Below are 23450 nucleotides of genomic sequence, written 5' to 3' on the forward strand. Positions count from 1 at the left end.
ATTAAGTATGCTGTTGAATAATGAAATATAACTTTTAATGTGCTTTTTTTCATTTATTGACACACACTTCATATTTTTCATGACTTCAAAAACAGTCATCATTAAATTATTCACTGTTAACTTCACCCATCAAAGTCATTGGGTGGGAATAGGGCTACTTCCATAGAGCCACTGATGTCTGATTGGCTGTTTCACACTGAGCAAGATAAGGCAACTTCCATTTTTCTTTTTTCTCCCTAACCCTGTAATGCCAAATGTTCCATATTTGATACATACGGTTTCTGAAATGTTTTGCGTCTGACACCTTTTGCATAATTTAATGGTAAAAACTTTGCTCAAAATCCTATTGTACACAATCAGATATACCTGATAACAGAGGGCAGAAGACTACACAAAAATAATCTTGAGTAATAGTAATAGTAATAAATTATTAATATCAAGATGTATTTCTGTTTTTGTCTTTTTATAATTTTGTTAAAAGGCCAAATAAGGACTTCAAACCATAAAAAAGTAATTTTCTGTTTTGTTTTATTCTTGGATCAGGCTTTAAAGGGTTAAAGTTTGTATTATCAATGAAAAAGGTGGAAATAACTTCAAAAAGGTTTTGAAATGTATTCACAACAGATTAGTTGAGCAATTCCAGCCTCTAGATTCCTAAATTGGTCTCTAAAAAGTTAATAATTAAGCCTGTGTTGGTCAGTGGGAGGGGCTTACATTAATTCTTCAGAAGTCTATGATACTCTTATAAACTTATTAGAAATATTTCCTGATTTATTTAATGGCACATTTGATTGTTTCACATTGCCTAATTTTATTGTACATTTAGTAATTTAGTGATGTAATGTATAAAGGGTACATTTGGTTATTTAAAGATACATTTAATGATACATTTATTTATTCACTAATTTTACATTTGATTAATTTTTATATATCATTATAAATTGACCCCTATTTGTTCAAAACAATATTATTTATTTAATTTTGTCCCTCTTAACCCTCCATATAACCTAGAGCCATCCATTTAAAAATATTTTTAACTTCTTAAAAAAAAAAAAAAATCTCAGTATATAAACACATTTTTATCCAACTATGTAACTAACGGTTCATTGGAGAAATAACTCAGATTAGTACGGAAGAGGATTAGGGCCACTGCAAAAAAAGTGAACTGATTTTTAAATTTTACTTCAGTTTAACATTGGAAAAAAGTCAGAATTCTGACTTTATTCTCAGAATTCTGACTTTTTTATCGTCAAAATTCAGTCAGAATTCTGAGATTAAAGTCAGAATTCTAAGAAAAAAGTCAGAATTCTGACTTTTTCTCAGAATTCTGACTTTTTTTCCCATACTAAACTGAAATAAAATTAAAAAATCAGTTAACTTTTTTTTTTTTTTTTTTTTTTTTCCGCTGGCCCTAATCCTCTTCCGTAGATTACTGTTATTCAGTGTTGATAAAAAATTATGTTTTTACTTCTTTTTTTTTTAGGGTTTGCTATGAAAAAAGATATGACAGTGAGCTTTTTTGAATAACAAAATTCAAATCCCATTTCATCAATACCTTTTTTCTGCAATTAATTTCTAGTATAGTATCTATACATTTCGTTCTAAGGAAACTGTAATGTAATGCTACTACTAATCTTTATGAGATGTTGATATGCTATGCTAAAGTTAGCATGTACCTTTTTTGTTTCGATTTTGAATGTTTGGCTCATCAAATTATGTCTTTGAAGTTAAGCTGATACAGATTTGGACACAACTTATATGAACAATTGCTTCAAAAGTTGTTTCAAGTGTTATATTTATTATTTATCCACTGTTCTGGTGAGGTCACAAATTGATTGTTGTTTTTCATATCCCAGAATTTTAGAATATCTGTATGAAGTAAGAAACATTCATTTACACATACATATTCATTTATTAAATTATAATCTTATTGAGGTTTGTTAGGGTTTTATATATTATAGATTACTTACAAATAGATTGATGTTTTATTTGTGTTAATTATGTTAATTAGGATGATTTATCATTTATAGCTAAAGGCAAAAATTTGCACTATACATCGGGGAAAGAAAATAGGTTTAAATGGAAAATGGGTTACAAAGAGTATGTTTTATACCTGCTCATAGGCTTGTTTTTCACATAAGGTATTTTTAATTAGACAGAAGCTCCTCATAAAAATGCATTTTTCTAACTCTTCCTATCTTCTTTTTGGAATAAAAAGGTTGTTTTATTGCTATAGAAATGATTAATCTAACTAATCCAGGAAACTTGTGCAGTTTGAAATGAGAGTTCTTGCTCTATTGGAGATGCTGGTTATTGAGGTTGACCTCAAATTGATTTCCTCTATCCTACGCTGACCTGAGAGAGAGTAAAAGTTCATTCTGTCAGTGATGCTCATCTGGTTTATTGGTTAAGTATCTTTATTCATCATCCTGTCTTGAAAACAATTGAAAAGATTAAGAAGTCCTTGTAAAATTGAATAATTGATAAGCAGGAGCTTGTAATAGACTATGCATGTTTTTGTCAGAAGGTCAGTAAGTAAGACCCAGAATTCAGACAAGACAGACAGAGGAATACTTAAAGGCATTTATTTACAGCAGCTAGGGATTCTATGACTAAAGCTCTGTTGGAAAGAAACAAATTAGTGACTAATAATCAGACGGAGGATGATTATGTATGTGCAAGTCACTAACCTTGGTTTAACAGTTCAGTCCGGTGTCCAAAGAACTGGGATGGTTCCTACCGGCTGACTGAACAGAAGCAGCAGGTGCTGTCATAGAGTCCCAGCCATGGAAGACTACAGAGCTGACAGGAGACCAGAGACAGGCAGGCGAAACTACTGAGACAGGGGCAGGAAGGCTCAAAGGTTCAAAGGCAAAAATGGGTCAGGATTGGATAAGCAGAACTCTAAGTAAGCTTAAAAACTCTCTTTAATAAGGCTCTTAAATAGGAAACCGGAACAGGTTGATCTTTTGAGGAACAGGGCAGAGCTCGACAGGTGAAGGAAATGAGCAAGCCAGCCATCAGGGCCAAAATTATGACAGTTTTAAAAAAAAAACTGCACTTTACCCTTTATAGGGTACTCAGTGAAATACTTTGAAAATCAACATTTCAAGCCAATAGTGTTACTGGAATCCAGGCCAAGACCTTATTACCTCTGTAACATTGAAATAAAAAAAAGGATATTGTGATGACAAAAATCAATGTCAATGTAATAACAAGAAATGTCAACTTGCCTGAATATATTAAGAAAAATAACAAAAGTGCTTCTATAAGAAATTCATGAAAAACATAACAAGTGCTTCTATAAGAAATTAATGAAAAACACTGAGAGTGGAAGAAACGCATTTTTTTTTTTTTTTTTTTGGTACAAAATAACTTTAGAGGCATTAATGCAGATACTGGCACTTACATGTTTTAGTTTATAAACCTAAATATAATTGTTAACTAGGCTTATTAACTTTTTAACTTTACTTTTTGACTTTTCAATGCGCTTTTTACCTATTTTTCTTGACTTAACTTTTTTTTCAACTTAATTTACAGTAGGTAATATATCATTCAAGGGCTCATCTAATTGGTCAAATGCCAAAATAAGATATACAGTCATGTAGCAGGATCTTTGCTGAATGGCTGGATATAGATCTTGTGCTTCTAGACCTCACTGAGGGACAGCGGCCATTCCATTTGTAAGGGGGATGCAATTGATCACAAACAGTAACTTGCCTTATAAAGGGTTAAAAGGTCATTTTAAACCTTAAAAAATATAAAATTCTTTAAGCAGTTTACTTCAGCTAACTCACTAAATTTAAAACAATTGTAACTGTAATGGTTTGAAGGAAAACCTGAACTGTTACATTCATTAGCTGGCCTTTTTATGTCTAATATTATTCTTGCCCACATTTGTTTTGCAGGAGAGCTGTACATCGGTGGTGTGACGAAAAACATGTACAGCAATCTGCCCAAACTTATTGCATCCCGGGACGGGTACCAGGGCTGTCTGGCCTCTGTGGACCTGAATGGGAGACTCCCTGACCTGATCGCAGATGCCCTCCACAAGGTGGGGCAGGTGGAACGAGGCTGCGATGGTAAGAGAATGTTCCTTTTCTCCCATTCTTTCACCCCTCTGTTGTCTATATCACTGTATCTACCTAGTCTGGCAAAGGAGCTAGTGCCGCTCTTTATCCGTTACTGAATGCGAGGCAGGTTTCACCCAGGAACATCCATTATAGGGCTGGTCACTTTCACTCTTTTGCCTGTAAATAAAACTGTCTACCTAATAAGTACATCCATCCATCCATCCATTATCTGACACGCTTGTCCCAATTGGGGCCGCGAGGGGTGCTGGTGCCTATCTCCAGCTGTCAATGGGCGAGAGGCGGGGTACACCCTGGACAGGTCGCAAGTCCATCGCAGGGCTAGCCTCGTGAGACCATCCTGATCTCGGAATCTTTCAAGATTTCACTCGCTAATCAGTCTGGAGACTCTCCGTTGAAGAAAATTTGGAGCCGTTCACCAAATAAACGTCCAATCAGCGTTGGCTTTGAGGCGGGTTGAGGTGTGACGCAACGAGAAGCGCGACAGTTCAGTCTAAAGAACATGGCGGCTTCAGCCGATGAAACTAGCGTTAGCGTGGCTATCGAACAAGTTTTGTCGGAATTACAGAGTATTTCTTCACTGAAAGAAGAGCAAAACACTGCTCTGGAGGCTTTTCTCAGAGGAAAAGATGTTTTTGCTCTTCTCCCGACTGGTTTCGGCAAGAGTTTGATCTATCAATTGGCTCCTCTTCGTCGTCGCTCTGTTAGTACGTCATATGCTTCGATGATCTGATTGGTTTATTTGGCCCATCTATCACCAAATTAGGCCAATCAGCTAACCAGTATTTTCTCCCCTACCCAAAATTACTTCAACGGAAGGTTTCCATCTGGCGGAGTCAGGTTATCGCAGGGCAACACCGAGACAAACAGGACATACAACCATTCACTCACACCTAAGGAGGATTTAGAAAAGCCAATTTAATAAGTATTTTTTTCTTGAGCCTACACTCATTTACAGAAAACTGATGTTAAATTTTTGTAAGAAGCATGTGCGGTTGTAGGCAGGAGTCAACTTGGGTCATGGCTCCTGTACTGTAACTCCTGCACTACAAAAACTATTTTTTAAATCAGTGCCTTTGCTTTTGAATTCGAACAAGTACAGTAGATAAGATGACCTACCTGTAAAATACATATTTTATCCCTTTAAATAAGATGATTAGATTTTTTTAAACTTGAAATAAGATGATGGAGTAAATTTTGTCCATAATTTTATTCTATTGGCAAATTGTCTTACTAACCTGCTCAAGAAAATCCTTTTGTTTTCCTTTTTGTGTGCATTCTTTATATCAGGCATCCCCAAACTCGGTCCTCCAGGCCCCCTGTCCTGCAGGTTTTAGAGGTTTCTCTGCTTCAGCACAGCTGGTTATAATGTTTGCAGTAGACCAAAAGCCTGTTAATCAGCTTTCAATTAAAATCAGCTGTGCTGGAGCAAGGAAACCTCTAAAACCTGCAGGACAGGGGGCCTTGAGTACCGAGTTCGGGGATGCCTGCTTTATATGAATCAATGAATAAGAAATAAGCAAATAAATAAGTTTTGTTGATTGACATTATTACAAAAGATAACACTCATTCTACTACTGTAAATAGTTTATTTTTCGCCATATTGGAGTAATCAACACACATTACTCCTGTTCTGCAAAGGTACCCGTAAAGGGCACAAAGGCTTTTAAAAGCATTTTCTATAATCGCTTAAGGTTTGATGCAGCTTTATAACAACATATATTTGAAAGTCTTTGCCATTCTTTAGTCCTTTTATATCACTGTAGTTGTTCCATAAACCTTACATAAGGCGACCGTTTTCCACTTTATGTTGTTGACAGCGTGGTTAATCTCAGCAACACCCCACTTTTGTTGCTTTTATGCTTTCTTGGTCTTGTCTTTGTCCCATTTCTAACGCTGCCATGCTTTGGTTGCTGCAAGTCTCAGGCTAAATGGCTGTGGTGTCAGTTAATCCTGGGTATAACAGTCCTTTTGGCTGTAGCAGTGTCCCCTTTTATACAAAATACCCTAAGCCTCGGTCCAGACAGAGCTCAGGAGAACCCTGGTTTAATTTCCCTGTGGGGCACACTGGCCGAAGCGGCACTGACTAAAGCTTTTTGTTCTTTTTCTACCTCCTGCTCATAAATGCTACTGTTTCTGCCAGCCAGCCTGTATTAACTGCACACCCTAACAACCCACTGCTTTGCCTCAAACAGTTTAAAATTGCATTAAGTTATCTCTCAGTTTCCTGCAGGCTCACACATTGGTTGATAATGATCAGACTCACACGAAAACAAGCTCTGATAACTGAGAAGATTTTTGGAGGTTATGTTTTTCGTCTTTTTTTTACTAATACAACAACAAGTAACCCCAAGACTGTTAGAAATGTAATCATCCCTCCGTTAATATTAAATGAATACACTGGATTGAGCATTCTTATGATATTAGAAACAATTATAGGAACAATTCCCTTAGGTTTACGCTTAGCAAAACACAGCATATACCTTGCTAAATGCTAAATAAAACACTACAGGAACGTTTTTTCTTTACGAAACTTGTTTTTGAACGTCATTGAACAGCGTTGACGACTCGGTGAGTAGCATATTTTAAAAAAAGAACGTTTAAGGTTGTTTTAAGGACATTATCTGACATGCACTATGCAAGCCATTCTGAAGCAGCCAGGGGGGGATTCTGCATGAGCCAAATAGCCGAGACCGGACCAATCGTCAAAACTTTGGTGTCGATCATTCGATTTCATCCTGGACACTACAGAAAATGGGCTAAAAGTGTTAAAAACCGGAATTTTCCTTTAAGTTCTTTTTGTAAGGTTTATGTAAGTAGAAGTACAAGTATAGCAAGCGTTTTACTGATCATGTACTTGTAGGGTACTTGAAAGTATACTCATTTTGTACTTCTGTAGACTTAACTGGGGCACTTTTAAGTTTACAAAAGTGTAATTTAATATACACTGCAAAAAATCTAAATCTAGATAAGTCAATTTTTCTTAAAATAAGTCCATTTGTTCCTAAATGGAGGAGGTAAAAGAGACATTTTGCCAATGGAACAAGACAATTTACACTTAAAATAAGAAAACCCAATTGCATTGTCTTATTTCAAGTGCATATTATCTAATTATCTTATTTCAAGAGTAAAAATACTCTTTCCATTGGCAAACTATCTCATTTACCTACTCAAATTAAGGGTGAATACACTTAATTTAAGAAATGTTTACTTATTTCTAGATCGTTTTTGCAGTGTACAGCTACACTGGAAAAAATAAAAGTCTAGGTAAGTAATTTTTTCTTAAAATAGGTGCATTTGTTTTTTAATTGAGGAGGTAAAAGAGACATTTTGCCAATGGAACAAGACAATTTACATTTAAAATAAGAAAACACAATTGCATTGTCTTATTTCAAGTGCATGTTTATCTAATTATCTTGTTTTAAGAGTAAAAATACTAATTCTATTGGCAGACCATCTTATTTACCTACTCAAAATAAGGGTAAATTCACTTAATTTATGAAATTTTTACTTATGTCTAGATTGTTTTTCCAGTGTAAACAGTCAAATCCAAAATTTAACCCATAACACTGCAAAAAATCTAAATCTAGATAAGTCAATTTTTCTTAAAATAAGTCCATTTGTTCCTAAATTGAGGAGGTAAAAGAGACATTTTGCCAATGGAACAAGACAATTTACACTTAAAATAAGAAAACCCAATTGCATTGTCTTATTTCAAGTGCATATTATCTAATTATCTTATTTCAAGAGTAAAATTACTCATTCCATTGGCAAACTATCTCATTTACCTACTCAAATTAAGGGTGAATACACTTAATTTAAGAAATTTTTACTTATTTCTAGATCGTTTTTGCAGTGAAAGTGTTGGGGAGTGTTGGCCTAGTGGGTTAGAGCAGTGCACTTGCGCTTGGTTCGATCCCCATAGCTGGCACTCTGGGTCTCTGAGCAAGACCCTTAACCCCACTCTGCTCCCAGGGAGCCACACAATGGTAGCCCACTGCCCCCCAAGGGGATTGGTTAAAATCAGAGAGTGAATTTCCCCATTGTGGCACAATAAAGGCATTTTGCTTTTTTTTTTCTTACATAAACCCAAAAGAATGATGGGTGGGTCTTTCGTTTGCATCAGACTTGGAAAGTGCTTCGGAGAATGGACTTCCATGTGGCTTAAAACATCTAAGCTCGAACTACTGACTGCTATTGCTAACTGAATTTAAAAAGACTCCTGAATAGGTGTCTAAATGTAATCTAAAAAATACTTAGCGAAAGTCAGATGGCCTGCCATATAAGCCTGTTTTGTGCTAGCATGACCCTAATGAAAAGACAAAGTGAGACACTAATATAATATTCTTCAGTTTATATAAAAAAAGGTTATATAAAAGGATAAAAAAATCAGACAAACTGCCTCTTTTTAGTGTAAAGTAAGTACACCATACTATACTTAAATAAACTGCTTTTTGCTAAGGATATTTTTACTTATAGCTCCTTTAACTGAAGGAACTGTTGCTAAATGTGACTGCCATTTCAGATTCCCTTTGAGAAAGGTCAAAAAGCGGCTATTGTATCCAGGGTTTATCTTTTTCCCTCCAGACTCAACATTTTACTGCAACTAAGGACAAAAAGAAAAAGATACTAACATGAGGCTCGCAGACTATACCTCAAGAGAGAAAAACAAAATGAAAAAGTGCACATATGAGGGATTGGAAACCTACACGGAAACATAAGCATTTGTATCAGTGCCAAAAGCTGAGACAAAATCGAATTCTTGGATTTCATAAGATCTTTTTTTTTTTTTTTTTTTTAGATTCTTTTATTGTTAGACATAAACCAATTTTTGGACTGGATGCACAGTTTATGCATAAGCAGATGCTTTGTTTATAAGCAAGCTGCTGGTGGGGTTCAGAGCTGACTGCAGAAAGGGAACGAAGATGTGTTTACTTAGGTTTTATAGCCATATTAAGCTTGTAACTCTTAATACGGTGGGATCTTCTCAAACATTTGGTTCAAGTGACAGTTGGAAATTCACACTCCAAAAAATTAAATCATTAAGGATCTTAGGTAAAACTTAAATTTAGTTGGTAAGATTAAAGACGAAGGAGTAAATACGCAATGTTATATCGACCGTGAGGAGATCTGAATATTCATCAAGCAAAAAGAGTAACAGCTGTGTTAAAAAAAACTCCTACGCTGCAAAAAAGATCCATAAATAAGTAAACATTTCTTAAATTAAGTGTATTTACCCTTAACTTTATCAGGTAAATAAGATGATACGCCAATGGAATGGGTATTTTACTCTTAAAATGACATGATTAGATGATATGCACTTAAAATAATATATTGCAATAATTGTTTTCTTATTTTAAATGTAAATTGTCTTGTTCCATTGGCAAAGTTTCTGGCTTATTTTAAGTAAATGATGACTTATTTAGATTTTAATTGTTTGCAGTGTATTGTTGCTTGTCTATTTATTTACTTTTTTAACATTAAGTGTGGGTCTTTCTTTAACTAGGTAATTTGTTAATGGCACAACGTAGAGGCTGTTTATCTGTACATAAACAAATTAGTGTGGAACTGAACCATAGTTCTCTGTAAATCTCTGGTTAATTGAGGCTATAATGAGAGCCCCCACTGCCATCGACACACAAGCCTCTGCACACTTATTTAAAAATAATTATCCCACCTAAGACTTCATCTGCATCCTAATCAGACATCCATCGATCAGCATTTTCACTGTTCATTTCCAACAATCAACTCCCTCTGAGTTGTACTACTGTTGAAAAATAAACCTTGAAGAACTAAAATATAAGGAGAATAAAAAAAATGAAAAAACAAAATCAGAGAAAACAGCAAAGTTACACTTAAAGTTTTCTTGGATTAAGACTTTTTCCCAAAGTGTATTTCTTGATTGCATTTTTAGTTTTTTTTTATATTCATTTCCAAAACCTGTTGTTTTCTTGTAAAAATGATGGACCGAAATTCACTCCATACATGTAAAGCAATACGGTATATTAAGTAGGTGTCTATTGGGTGTGCAGCCAGCCTTTGTTGTGGAAAAAGTAAATTAAGCCAATGCATAAAAATTCACTGGTTTCTGCTGGAGCATTGCATAGCAGTTTATATAAAAAAAAAAATCTAAAAAGCAATGCCAGCCTTTTTGGTTTGATACAGGGGTAAAAACCGCACAGAAAATCTGTTACTTCATTGAGAGCTGATGATTAATTCATAAAAGCAAACTTCAGATTAGGCTGGTTTGACTGATTCTGTGTCTTATGTTTTGGTTTTGAAGTTTCTGCAAACAGGTGTATCTGAAAATATCAGATCAAGGGTCTAAAAAATTTCTTTTTTTCTCTCTGGGATCTCCAGATTGGTGAAGCTACTAAACAAACACCCCCTTGCTTGACTTTGAAGGGCTGAAGATGGGGATTTATAACCTGTTGAGTCATGAGTTTTCTTACAAATTTTATCCTAAAAATCAAAAGAAATCAGGAAAACCTCAATTTTTATCAGGTCTTTATGATTCAGTTCAATTTCGATTCAATTCAGTTTATTTATATAGCGCCAAATTCACAACACACGTCATCTCAAGGCACTTTACAGTTCAACCAGATCATACAGTCAAATTGATTCAAAGTTTTCTATCTAAGGAAAAGCAGTTGATTGCATTGACTCATTGACTCAAATACAATCCCTCACACCAAGCATGCTTGTAGCGACAGTGGAGAGGAAAAACTCCCTTTTAACAGGAAGAAACCTCCAGCAGAACCAGGCTCAGTGTGAGCGGCCATCTGCTGAGGCCGACTGAAAAACTGAAAAACTTTTAAAACTGTAAAGGGTAACACTTACAGCTATTTTTTATTTTTTGGTTTAAACAATAATTTTATGTGATACACATTTGTTAGTATTTCTGAAATTGATTTAATTATTGTTATTATTTGATCATTTCTGAAATTGGAATTGTTTTATTTATTATTATTTGTTCTTTTGATTCATTTATATTATTTGTTAATTTGATTTATTTATTTATTTTTTTGTTACTAATATTATTGTCTGAAATAAATAAATATTCATTCTTCATAGATGTAATTTGTCTGTTTTACTAGTAATTATGCAAAGTTTACACAATCTTTGTTTTTCCTTAGCCCGCCTGGCCAAGGCCAACCAGTTGGCCCCACAGGCTTATGTACATAAGAGGTGGAAGAAAAAAATTCCTGTACTATATTATAATTTCATTTAGCAATAACTCACATTCATATTTAAATAAGTAAACAACAGACAGAGTGATGTATTTCAAGTGTTTGTTGCTGCATTATTATGATGAGAACCCAAAAGATTGGACTGGAAGTAAAAAAAAACTCTATAAAAGCATTATTTGTTCACATAAGGGTAAATATTCTCACGAGAACACAATTCAGGTGGCGTTACCGAGGCTTTTAATAAGGTTTCATATTTATTTGTTGATCTAGAGTGTTCTTCAAAGACATCTTACAGTAGATGATGTGTCCTTAAAAAGCAAAAGAACGCTGTTATTTACATAGATGAATAAGTGATGAAAAATACGAAATGTAGGGTAAGTAAATAGTGGTATTTTGTACAAAAAATGTAACTAAGAATTAATTCACACAGCAGCCTAAGGTGACCCAAATCTGATTTTTTTGGCCCATATTCGACCTGTATATGATCTTTTCATAGCAGTCTGAATAAAATAGATCCAATGTGACCCAGGCAACTTGGCTATGAGGCCCTGAAACCGATACATATCTGATCTTTTTAAATGCAACCTGTGTCTGAACGGCCAGGTGGTATTCGTCCAACCTGAACGTCATTAATAGCCTACATAGGTCACTATCCTGCGTCAAGAGAAACAAAAACCATTGTGGATGATAATGCAGAGAGTATTATTTATGTTTAACCATCTTGAAAAGTTGTGTTTTTAAGGTTGGGAAAGATTGCTAGATGCGCTCCAGCACTACCATCCATGTTTACTTCTGTAAACACAGAGCACGCTTGCTTGTGACATCATTGCGTCCTCCACTGTGCATGTGGGAAACTTGCGTTGTATGAATGCAGTTCACACAGAGATCACATTCAAGTTGCATATATTTGGAAATGTGAATGTCAATGCAAAAAAAATCAGATTTCACAAAAAAAATCTGAATTGAGTATTAAGACCTGCAGTGTGAACGTAGCCTAATACATTTGTTTATAACAGCCTCACTGTATATGTCTATATGGCCCATATGTACACTCACCGGCCACTTTATTAGGTACACCTGTCCAACTGCTCGTTAACACTTAATTTCTAAGCAGCCAATCACATGGCGGCAACTCAGTGCATTTAGGCATGTAGACATGGTCAAGACAATCTCCTGCAGTTCAAACCGAGCATCAGTATGGGGAAGAAAGGTGATTTGAGTGACTTTGAACGTGGCATAATTGTTGGTGCCAGAAGGGCTGGTCTGAGTATTTCAGAAACTGCTGATCTACTGGGATTTTCACGCACAACCATCTCTAGGGTTTACAGATAATGGTCCGAAAAAGAAAAAACATCCAGTGAGCAGCAGTTCTGTGGGTGGAAATGCCTTGTTGATGCCAGAGGTCAGAGGAGAATGGCCAGACTGGTTCGAGCTGATAGAAGGGCAACAGTGACTCAAATAACCACCCGTTACAACCAAGGTGGGCAGAAGAGCATCTCTGAATGCACAGTATGTCGAACTTTGAGGCAGATGGGCTACAGCAGCAGAAGACCACACCGGGTGCCACTCCTTTCAGCTAAGAACAGGAAACTGAGGCTACAATTTGCACAAGCTCATCGAAATTGGACAATAGAAGATTGGAAAAACGTTGCCTGGTCTGATGAGTCTCGATTTCTGCTGTGACATTCGGATGGTAGGGTCAGAATTTGGCGTCTACAACATGAAAGCATGGATCCATCCTGCCTTGTATCAACGGTTCAGGCTGGTGGTGGTGGTGTCATGATGTGGGGAATATTTTCTTGGCACTCTTTGGGCCCCTTGGTACCAATTGAGCATCGTTGCAACGCCACAGCCTACCTGAGTATTGTTGCTGACCATGTCCATCCCTTTATGACCACAATGTACCCAACTTCTGATGGCTACTTTCAGCAGGATAATGCGCCATGTCATAAAGCTGGAATAATCTCAGACTGGTTTCTTGAACATGACAATGAGTTCACTGTACTCAAATGGCCTCCACAGTCACCAGATCTCAATCCAATAGAGCATCTTTGGGATGTGGTGGAACGGGAGATTCGCATCATGGATGTGCAGCCGTCAATATGGACCAAACTCCCTGAGGAATGCTTCCAGCACCTTGTTGAATCTATGCCACGAAGAATTGAGGCAGTTCTGAAGGCAAAAGGGGGTCAAACCCGTTACTAGCATGGGGTACCTAATAAAGTGGCCGGTGAGTGTACATGTGGTCTCAAAGTTTAAATCAGTGTAATTTTAAACTGCAAATGGTTTCACAAGGATGTAACAGAAATATGTGCATTTAGATGTCGCAACTAGTTATTTCTATTCCACTTTCCATTATTTACACTTTTGATGAAACATTTGTACATTTCTTTTTTTGCTAATTCATCTGTTAAATGAGGCCAAAATCACAAAAATCCCCTGAAAAAGCAGAAACGAAATTGGATACTTTTCTTTAGAAAGCCCTTTTCTTTAGAAAGTGCGGAAGAGGATTAGGGCCACTGGAAAAAAAAAAAGTTAACTGATTTTTAAATTTTATTTCAGTTTAATATGGGAAAAAAGTCAGAATTCTGACTTTTTTTCACAGAATTCTGACTTTAATCTCAGAATTCTGACTTTTTTTCACTGAATTCTGACCTTAATCTTAGAATTCTGAATTTTTTGTCTCAGAATTCTGACTTTTTCTCAGAATTCTGACTTTAATCTCAGAATTCTGACTTTTTTTCACAGAATTCTGACCTTAATCTCAGAATTCTGACTTTTTTTCACTGAATTCTGACTTTAATCTTAGAATTCTGAATTTTTTGTCTCAGAATTCTGACTTTTTCTCAGAATTCTGACTTTGATCTCAGAATTCTGACTTTTTTCTCAGAATTCTGACTTTAATCTCAGAATTCTGACTTTTTTTCTCAGAATTCTGACTTTAATCTCAGAATTCTGACTTTTTTCTCCGAATTCTGACTTTAATCTCAGAATTCTGACTTTAATCTCAGAATTCTGACTTTTTTCTCAGAATTCTGACTTTAATCTCAGAATTCTGACTTTTTTCTCAGAATTCTGGCTTTAATCTCAGAATTCTGACTTTAATTTAAGAATTCTGACTTTTTTTCTCAGAATTCTGACTTTTTTCTCAGAATTCTGACAGCTAACAAACATGTTAGCATCAAGCCATAGCCATGTCTGTTTTAGAGACTAGCTCTCTTGTTTTAATGACCTTCTGCTCCTCCATTAATGAGGGGACCCCTCTGGCACGTAAAAAGTTGCCTAATTCCGTCATTTTCCACCAATGTGCCACTGGCCAGCTCAAACAACTCACATCTTTCTCAGTGAAGCTGAGTACTCCACATCTCTTCCTTCATGGTGCCCATCTACATTAAGATCCAAAATTCGGAGATTAAAGTCAGAATTCTGAGAAAAAAGTCAGAATTCTGACTTTTTTTCCCATGTTAAACTGAAATAAAATTTAAAAATCAGTTAACTTTTTTTTTTCAATGGCCCTAATCCTCTTCCGTAAGAAAGCCCATTGTCTTTTGTATTGTCCGTTGTGCACACTGTTGTTAACCACTATGGGTCTAAGTCAACAATCAATTAATCAATTTCTTTATTGTCAACTACAATTTGTATTCTAATCAAAGTAAACAAAGTTCTTGGTATTGCATTTATATTGTATATTTCCGAGTCAGATCTCTGGACTAAAGCTAGAACTCTAGTTCATACAAAGATTTGAAGCATTTTGTTAAAATATTGACCGTGCCGCTAACCAACGCCCTAATCTTTGGTTTAGATTTCTAGAGAATTGGACTACCAGAAGAAGAATGGAGATGATATTTTACATCCTTTGAAACGTACATCCTAATTTTATGCTCTTGGTTCATTTTGCTCCCTCAGGACCGAGTACCACCTGTACGGAGGAGTCCTGCTACCATCAGGGAGTCTGTCTCCAGCAGTGGGAGGGCTTCACCTGCGACTGCACCATGACGTCCTATGGAGGCTCATTTTGCAATGACCGTAAGTCGTTTCTTGTTTCTTTGTTTGAAGTTGCTGCAGTTTGAATGTGAATAGGCTTGAATGATTGAAGGTACATTGGTCAATGCTTTGGATTTCTTGGATTGGGTTTTATTTTTGGACTTTGTTTGGATAAAACAGGATGGAATAGAAATGTGCTGTCATTCATTCAGTGAAACTCTTTGTAGAAGTGTAAAATAGGTTTTCTTTTCTTTTTCTGTTGCCTTGAACCGACTAGGGAGCCTTTTTATCTCTCCAGTGTTGTACATTTTACTTCGCACCCTTTTGCTGTTTAGTCAGATGTGTTTGCAGAATCTGCTTAAATATTAAAGCTAATATATAAACAGCTATGTAAGCATTATTAAGAGCTCATTTGCTCCTTTACTTCAGCAGCACTAAAAATAGGGTGCAGCCAGAATATTTCATTCCCCTGATAGGTTTAGTTGCACATTATTCCTCAAAACGTTGCCAAGTCCAAAGTTCAGCTTAAGGCGGGTTCCTTCGACTCTGCAGTGCTGCAAACCCATGCTGCGAGAAGAAAAGCTTATTTAGGTCTGTTGTCCCTGTCATGGAGTCACCTGCTGAGAGGATCGCACCCATGCTGTGAAAAAAATAAAACAATGCAACAAAAAACAGAATGGAGTTATCACAAAAAAATGTTGCTTATTTGAATGTTTTGTCATTGCTTCCATGGAAGCTTGACGCTTTATGTTTGCAGGCAGCACATTGTAGATAGTGAGGGTTTAGTGCTGAGCATGCAGACATACATCCAGTGCTCAGAAGTTAGTTTCATTAAGACATACCTCTTTTTTTCCTCTCAGTATTCAGTGAGAATTTAAAAAGATACGGTAAATAAGGATGAAGAAGCTGACCTCTTGTCAGTGAACAGTTTCTGGAATTAATTAGAAAACACTCCTTTAGCCTTAAGGAAAGTGACTGAGAGGTTTATCCAGCGCCGGCTTCTCATTACGCAATATGAATTGGTATTAGTTCAGTGGGCCAGCTCATGTTAAGCTGCTGCAGCCAAGATTGAGTCGGTCTCAACTAGTAAGCAAAGATGTTTATTGCTTTTGAGCGATGAAACTGATGTTTATTAGGAATACATTTGCATGAGAATTTGTTTGAGTGTTACACATTCAATATGGTAAAAGGTTCTGCACTGTAGGAATCTGCAAGGAAGGAAGGAGTTAATTGCTTTCTGTTGAGGCTGAAAGTTTATATGCTGTCTCATTTTTGAAGAAAAATGCTCATGTTTGTGGAATCACCGTAATTTTCGGACTATTAGCCGCACCTGAATATAAGCCGCAGAAGCTAAATTGCATGATTTGTACATATACAAGCCGCACCGGACTATAAGCCGCAGGTTTCACACAAACTGTCTTGCGTTCGCAATGTCCGTCTTTCTCGCTGTCGTTCTGTCTCATACCACTCGCGGTGGAAGTCTGCTTCCGGAGGACCTCCGCATTCCCACACACGGCTACCCGTACTTGTGTGTTGAAGCAAATGTGACGTCAACATGGCGGATGATAAAATCTGTCATGGTTTTGGTTATGTTATGCTTTACTTTCCTTCTTGTTTTCTAGTTTTATTGGTTTAATTCCTATTTTGTTGTAATTTCTAGATTTATGTTAGTTCTCATGTTGTCCTCTGTTGCCCTCTTTTGTGTGTGTGTGTTCCTTTCCTCTTGGCTCCCTCGTTGTCTCCTCTCACACCTGCTCCTTGTGAGCTTGTTAGCCCTCCCTTTGTCTCTGTCAGCTATATATGATCTCCGTCTGCTTTCACTCTTTGTTGGTTCCTTGTTGTTGCTGGTCCTGTCTTCGCTGTAGTCGTCTCCCCTCGTCTCTCCCTGGCTCCTTCTACGTGTTTTCCCTTGAATTCTCCATGGTTCTGGTCTGTTACATTTTTAGTTGGATTTTTGGACTGCCTTTGTTAACCATTTTCATTAAAACGACAAGTATTCACCTCTGCCTCTGCATTTGGGTCTACCAAACCACAACCAACCATGACAAAATCCATAGATTTAGTTATTACCCAAGTGGCCGTTAGCTGTAAAAGTCCATAGATAAGCCGCATTGTTATATACACCGCAAGGTCGAAAAATGGGGGAAAATTTGGGGCTTATAGTCCGAAAATTACGGTAATGTTTAAGCTAAGGTGTTCATGTGTTTGGTGTGTGCCTGATTTAAGAATGACCTGACAGAGGGACCTTCACCAGCAGCCTTGTTAAACGTTTTCTTACCAAAATCAACTAGGACAATCATTAAAAAGGAAACGTAAGTTTTGTTTTTTGTTTTTATTACAAACCCTAGACATGTGAGACAATATGAGGCAATCAGCAGTGACATTTGCATGGCATATGTGGTCATAGTCAGAGTTTTAAAGAGGTATTGGCTGCTGGTAAGAGTTCACTCACAGCTGTGTTTCTGCAAAGTTTTTGTCACGAGAGGTTGCCACACTGCACTGCTGAGCATCTGAGAGATCCTGGCTGCTAATTTGTCACTGATCGACCTTCCAAAGGACTTTATTCTTTCATATTTTGTTTATAAAATTCTCTTTTTCAGATTATATTTTACTGATCACCGTCTCTTCAATTCTGACCCGATACAACGGTTGCTGCTTAAGTCAACAGTTCACACAGTGTAGTTCACAAAAAACACAACCTAAAAGGGAGAAATTTGAAAATAAAAAATATGAGAAACTGACGTTTAAAAAAACAAAATCTGAGAAAAAAAAAAAGCTAATTTAATCTCAGACCTTCTTTTTTGATTTGGAAGTTTCTTTTTAGATTGCATTTAGCTCTATTTAGAAAATGTGTTCTAACCCTAACCTTTTAAAGAAATAATGGGACAAAATTCACTCCATATTAAACAAACCCAAAAACTTTAAACCTGTTAATGGAGTTCCAGGTTCCCACTTATGTAGATAGCAGTGTGGCTGCCTGTACTGATTTTTATGCTCTGTTACTGTTTTTTTTTTGTTGTTGCCTTTTTTCTCCCTCGAAACAGCAGCACATTTTCTGAACTCATCTTCTGAAAAGCTTCCTGCCATTTACAAGCAAAAAAAAAAACAAAACTGTTCATCTCTTGACCTTGAGGTCTTCTCTTGACTTCCGTCTCTTTACTCCTGCCCTCTTTGCGTCTTTTTGGTGTTCTCTCTTCATCTAACGGGGATGTTTCACCAAATTAACATTTCTTGGAATAAGCCAACGTTCAATGAAAATTTCTTGAATCATCTATCAAGTCAAAGGTAGGAACTTTTACAATACATCACCTGACTAGTTCATCTGCACAATCTATTCTGACAATCTTTTTTTTTATTTTTTTATCCTTCAGTATTGACGTTTAATACCTTTCTAATATGGCATACAATTTCCATGTTGTGCATAAAGATACAAATTCCAGAGAAACTCAAGAAAAGGCAGCGTTGTTGTATAGAAACTTCCATCTAACAAGTGAAACGCTGCACAGCTGCATAGCTTTCATGTCATAAATTATACACGTAGAAGGAGAAAAGCAACACTTAAATGGCGCCTTCAAAAATAGTCAAGAAGTAAAAGTGATTGGCATTTCTTTTGATATCCTCTGTGTGATAAGAAGCAAACAGCCAAGAATAGAGTAATTATTTTACCTGTTGTCCTTTTCATGTGAAAGTTACGGAAAAGTGTAGAAGAGCTTTTCACTGGGTGTTTCTTCCTGTGTGTGTGGACTTTAAACAGCAATAAGCTTTACCTGAATAAAAAGAATATTTTACTTTACTGGATGCCGAAAACCCATATGCTCACAAAATGATTGTGTTTGTGATGTAAACATTATTCAGTGTCGAAGGGCTTTTGTATTATTTCCTCTACATGAGCCCTGAATCATTTGTTTTACTTGGGGAGGAAAGGTTGTCAAAATTATTGACACTGCAGTTATTATTATTTATGAATTCAGATGTGCAATTCAGCAGAGAGGATGATTCACAGAGATATAAAAGGCTGCATTTTCTGGAATTTTTCCTTCTTTATTAAATGGAGTCGGTTGTTGGTTTAAGGAAAATCAACAGTGCTTTCCAAAAGTATCCATACAAACTTAACCTATTCATTTTTTCTCCATTTTATCGTTATTACAGTCTGCTTTATTGGAATTTAATACCATAGTCCAACATGAGGTAGTGCATTAGTAATGCACTGGTATGAAGGAAATGATTGAACAGAAAACAATTGTGAAAAACGAGGTATGCGTTTCTACTTCGGGAGCATAAGTAAATAACCTCCTTTCCTTTGCTGAGACTTTCCGCCATATCTGAGAATCTAAAAGTCACCTATGTTTAGTTTTTGGAAACAATTAGAATTTCCTTCAGCTGCATTTTCCAGGACAAAAGTTTTCGGTCATGGGGTAGGATTATTCCGAGCTTCTTGAGCGGCAGGGTTGAAGCAGGTCGTTCAAACTAAAGTGCAATGGCGGAGGGAAGCTGCAAACATTATTTAAGGCGTGATATATTTTACCTTTTGTGAAACCTAATCAACTTTTAAGATACTTTAACACATTATATAGAGATGAACTGTATCAGAATTTAAACCAATATTCGATACACTAATATTTGACAACTCTATCCATCCATTTTCCATCACGCTTATCCCAGCTGGGGTCGCCAGGGATGCTGGTGCCTATCTCCAGCTGTCTACGGGTTAGAGGCGGGTCCACCCTGGACAGGATGGCAGTCCATCGCAGGGCAACACAGACACAAACAACAATTCATGCACACACTCTTACCTAAGGAGAATTTAGAGAAGCCAATTTAACTTAACAGTCATGTTTTTGGACAATGGGAGCAAGCCGGAGTACCCGGAGAGAACCCACGCATGCTCAGGGAGAACATAAAAACTCCATGCAGAAAGACCCCTGGTGGGGAATTGACTGCAAGGCAGCAGCGCTACCCACTGCGCCACTAAGCAGCCCTATTTGATAACTCTACTGGTAAATAAATCATAATGAATATTTCCTAGACCTACTTACAGACCAAGCTAGGCATCGAGGTTTGTAGTTGTAAAGTAAAAAATGTGAACAAGTTTCACAATAAAAACCCTGCACATTTTTTTTTTATTTCATTATTGTGTATTTCTGATTCACTTTTCTGTACAATACCGGAATAAATAGCGATATGTCTCTCTTCAATGCTGTGACCTTCACATTACCCCAAGGATGAATGATTTGACTCTGAGTAGATAAAAAAAGGAGGAATTCTGCCTTTGTCATTAGAGGGGTGTCTCATTGTTCCAGAGTTATAAGATACAACAGAAATCTGTTTGAAAAAAAATGAAAGAAAAAGATTTAAATGAGCTATTATCACATCACTTGTTGACATTCTTTGATTTTTGGAATCCCTCCAGGCTAATTGATACCTGTATTAATTTGTCAAGCAACTGAAGATCATGTTCAAAGGGAGAACAGACGACTAAATAACATCTGACACAGCGGAAAATGGGGTAATTGAAAATGAAAATAGGATTATCCTGAGGTTTCTGCACCCGCTGACGGTTTTGATTAAAACTAGCTGAGTCCTGCAAACTGCTTTTTTAAAGCAAGTTTTTTTCAGATTCCAAAACTAAAATGAACATAAATGAATCCAAATGTCTTTTCTACTCATGTTACATTTATAAACATTTATTATTAATAATTAGATTCACATGAGAAATCTAGATGTCACCCTTCCAGCTTCAAGTTAAGAGATGATTTTTAACCTTAGAGCGATACATTTTTCCCATTCCATGAGCTTATGAGAGCACTTAAAGGTCAAAGTCCGGTCATATTCAGAATTCAAACTTCTGAAATTACTTTAAATATGAAATTAGTAGATACTTTTTTTAATTAAGATTAATTTTCATTTTAATGTGCTTTACTGGAGGCATCCATGTTCATCAAAGAACACTACTGCCACCTACGGATTTGTGACGTCACGGTGCGGTATCGGCTGTTGATCCAGTCCCAGTGCTGCATCTGGTTTGGTTGAAAACATTCTTCTTCTAAATGTTGGCTGCATAATTTTTTTTTAATGGCCAGAAGTTCGATGGTAAATCCTCGCTCTTTGTGTTGGCAATCCAACAACAAACCCATCCATGTAGGGTCACGAATCGGAAAGGTGAATAAAGTCATGTTTTTTTTATTTTTTTTATTATACTGATGTATTACAACCTCCACGTGCCATGCACATGGGTAGTTTAACTATAGCTGTTGCAAGTTTTAATGGTGAAGTCCTCTGGAAATCTTCAATAATTGTTGTTGATTGCAGATGTGTCTAGTAGTTCCCACTGATTTTGCTTGTAAAGCGAGAAAATGGTAGCCTCGTGAGACCATCCTGATCTCGCGAGCTTTCAAGATTTCACTCGCTAATCAGTCTGGAGACTCTCCGTTGAAGAAAATTTGGAGCCGTTCACCAAACGAACGTCCAATCAGCGTTGGCTTTGAGGCGGGTTGAGGTGTGACGCAACGTGAAGCACGACAGTTCAGTCTAAAGAACATGGCGGCTTCAGCCGATGAAACTAGCGTTAGCGTGGCTATCGAGCGAGTTTTATCGGAATTACACTGTATTTCTTCACTGAAAGAAGAGCAAAACACTGCTCTGGAGCCTTTTCTCAGAGGAAAAGATGTTTTTGCTCTTCTCCCGACTGGTTTCAGCAAGAGTTTGATCTATCAATTGGCTCCTCTTTGTCGTCGCTCTGTTAGTACGTCATATGCTTCGTTGATCTGATTGGTTTATATTGCCCGTCTATCACCAACATAGGCCAATCAACTAACCAGTATTTTCGCCCCTTCCCAAAATTACTTCAACGGAAGGTTTCCAGATGGATATGCGGAGCAAATCCATCTGGCGGAGTCAGGTTAAGAGAATGGCGCTAGGCTTACTGCACCGTGACCTCACTGCTTGAAGATGTCAGGAGTGAGGTGTTACTATATTTGGGCAAAAATGGACGCTCCCAGGCTCAGTGATTGCGACGAAAATTATTGTTTTTATTAAATTATTTTTTACTGATTAACGCTAGATTCATTAAATCACTGCAAACGTATTAGCTTTAGGTATTAATAGTGATCCACTGATTAATCCTTGCTGACCGGACTTTTCTTTTAAACCTCTGATTCATGCCAATGTATTCATGTTTCCAAAATTACTCAGAGGGTTTAACATTTAGCTTCTGAATATCAGAACTGAATATCAGAATGTGCGTGATTGTGTTTTGTAAACAGCTCAGAGAGCCATGTAGCAGGATTTTCATGAGGGGAAAAAAACGGACTGAAACACACAAACATTGCCTCCTTTTTGTTGAATCAACCATAACATTCAAACTTGGATACGCTTCAAGAAAATTTTTCTTGCTGGAGAATTGTTCTTGTTTTCTGTCCTGATTATTAATAGTAGCGTAATGTGGTATGCTTTAACTAGAAACAGTTCTGTTGTTTATATTACTGGCATGTAACTCTAGTGGTTTCCTTTACTCTAACACCTTGTGTATTTATATAGCTGTCTTTATGGAATAACAAATTGAAAAGAGCAGCCTCATAGCCTTTCTTTCTGATGGCATTTGTTATTCCCCAGCAGCCCTCAGTGATTGACTGGTCTATTTGTCTCTGCGTAGCCTGTAAGTGGGCCACTTGGTATTCTGCTTTATTCATCTAGAACCGACACAGACAGAGATGCTGTGCAAGAGGGTGCAGTATAAGGACTTAGTTTGTCTTTCACTCTCTGACTCTGCTTATGTGCACATTAGAGAGAGAATATGAGACAGAGAGGGTCGTTAGAGTGGAGACATTTTGGTGTGTTATTTGGTTTAACTGTATGAATTAACTGGGCGCTACCCCATCACGTGCATATGTTCAGTGAATTCAGCTGCTAGCACATGCTGCTGCCAGGCATACTAACTAAGAAGACTGCTAGTGTTTCTGCAGCACTGCTGATTTCAATCAGCCTCTTCTCTCAATAGCTTATCTCTATTGCTTTCTCCATTATCATTTATACTTTAGTATAAAGTTTATGGTGGTTTATTTCTTCTATAGATTATTGCTAATGCAGTTCTTTATATTTATTCATGTAGACGTAAGACTGACTACAAACTGATTTTTTTTTCTGTGAGTCAAACATTGACAGTTTGTACATTATTTTGTCCCACATT

General features: G+C 36.7%; 1 protein-coding gene across 7 annotated transcripts in view; it reads left to right on the forward strand.

The window, feature by feature from the left end:
• nrxn2b (neurexin 2b) overlaps positions 1 to 23450 on the forward strand; it is a 1247190-nt gene that overhangs the window by 665861 nt on the left and 557879 nt on the right. For all 7 annotated transcript variants that reach the window (XM_038268483.1, XM_038268482.1, XM_038268476.1 and 4 more), the window contains 2 exons: positions 3909 to 4082; positions 15188 to 15307. In XM_038268483.1, the coding sequence (XP_038124411.1) occupies positions 3909 to 4082; positions 15188 to 15307 (294 nt within the window). The remainder of the gene's footprint in view (positions 1 to 3908; positions 4083 to 15187; positions 15308 to 23450) is intronic.

The sequence above is a fragment of the Cyprinodon tularosa genome, unplaced genomic scaffold (assembly GCF_016077235.1).
Source record: "Cyprinodon tularosa strain WSP-4 unplaced genomic scaffold, ASM1607723v1 ctg70, whole genome shotgun sequence".
Classification (NCBI taxonomy): domain Eukaryota; kingdom Metazoa; phylum Chordata; class Actinopteri; order Cyprinodontiformes; family Cyprinodontidae; genus Cyprinodon; species Cyprinodon tularosa.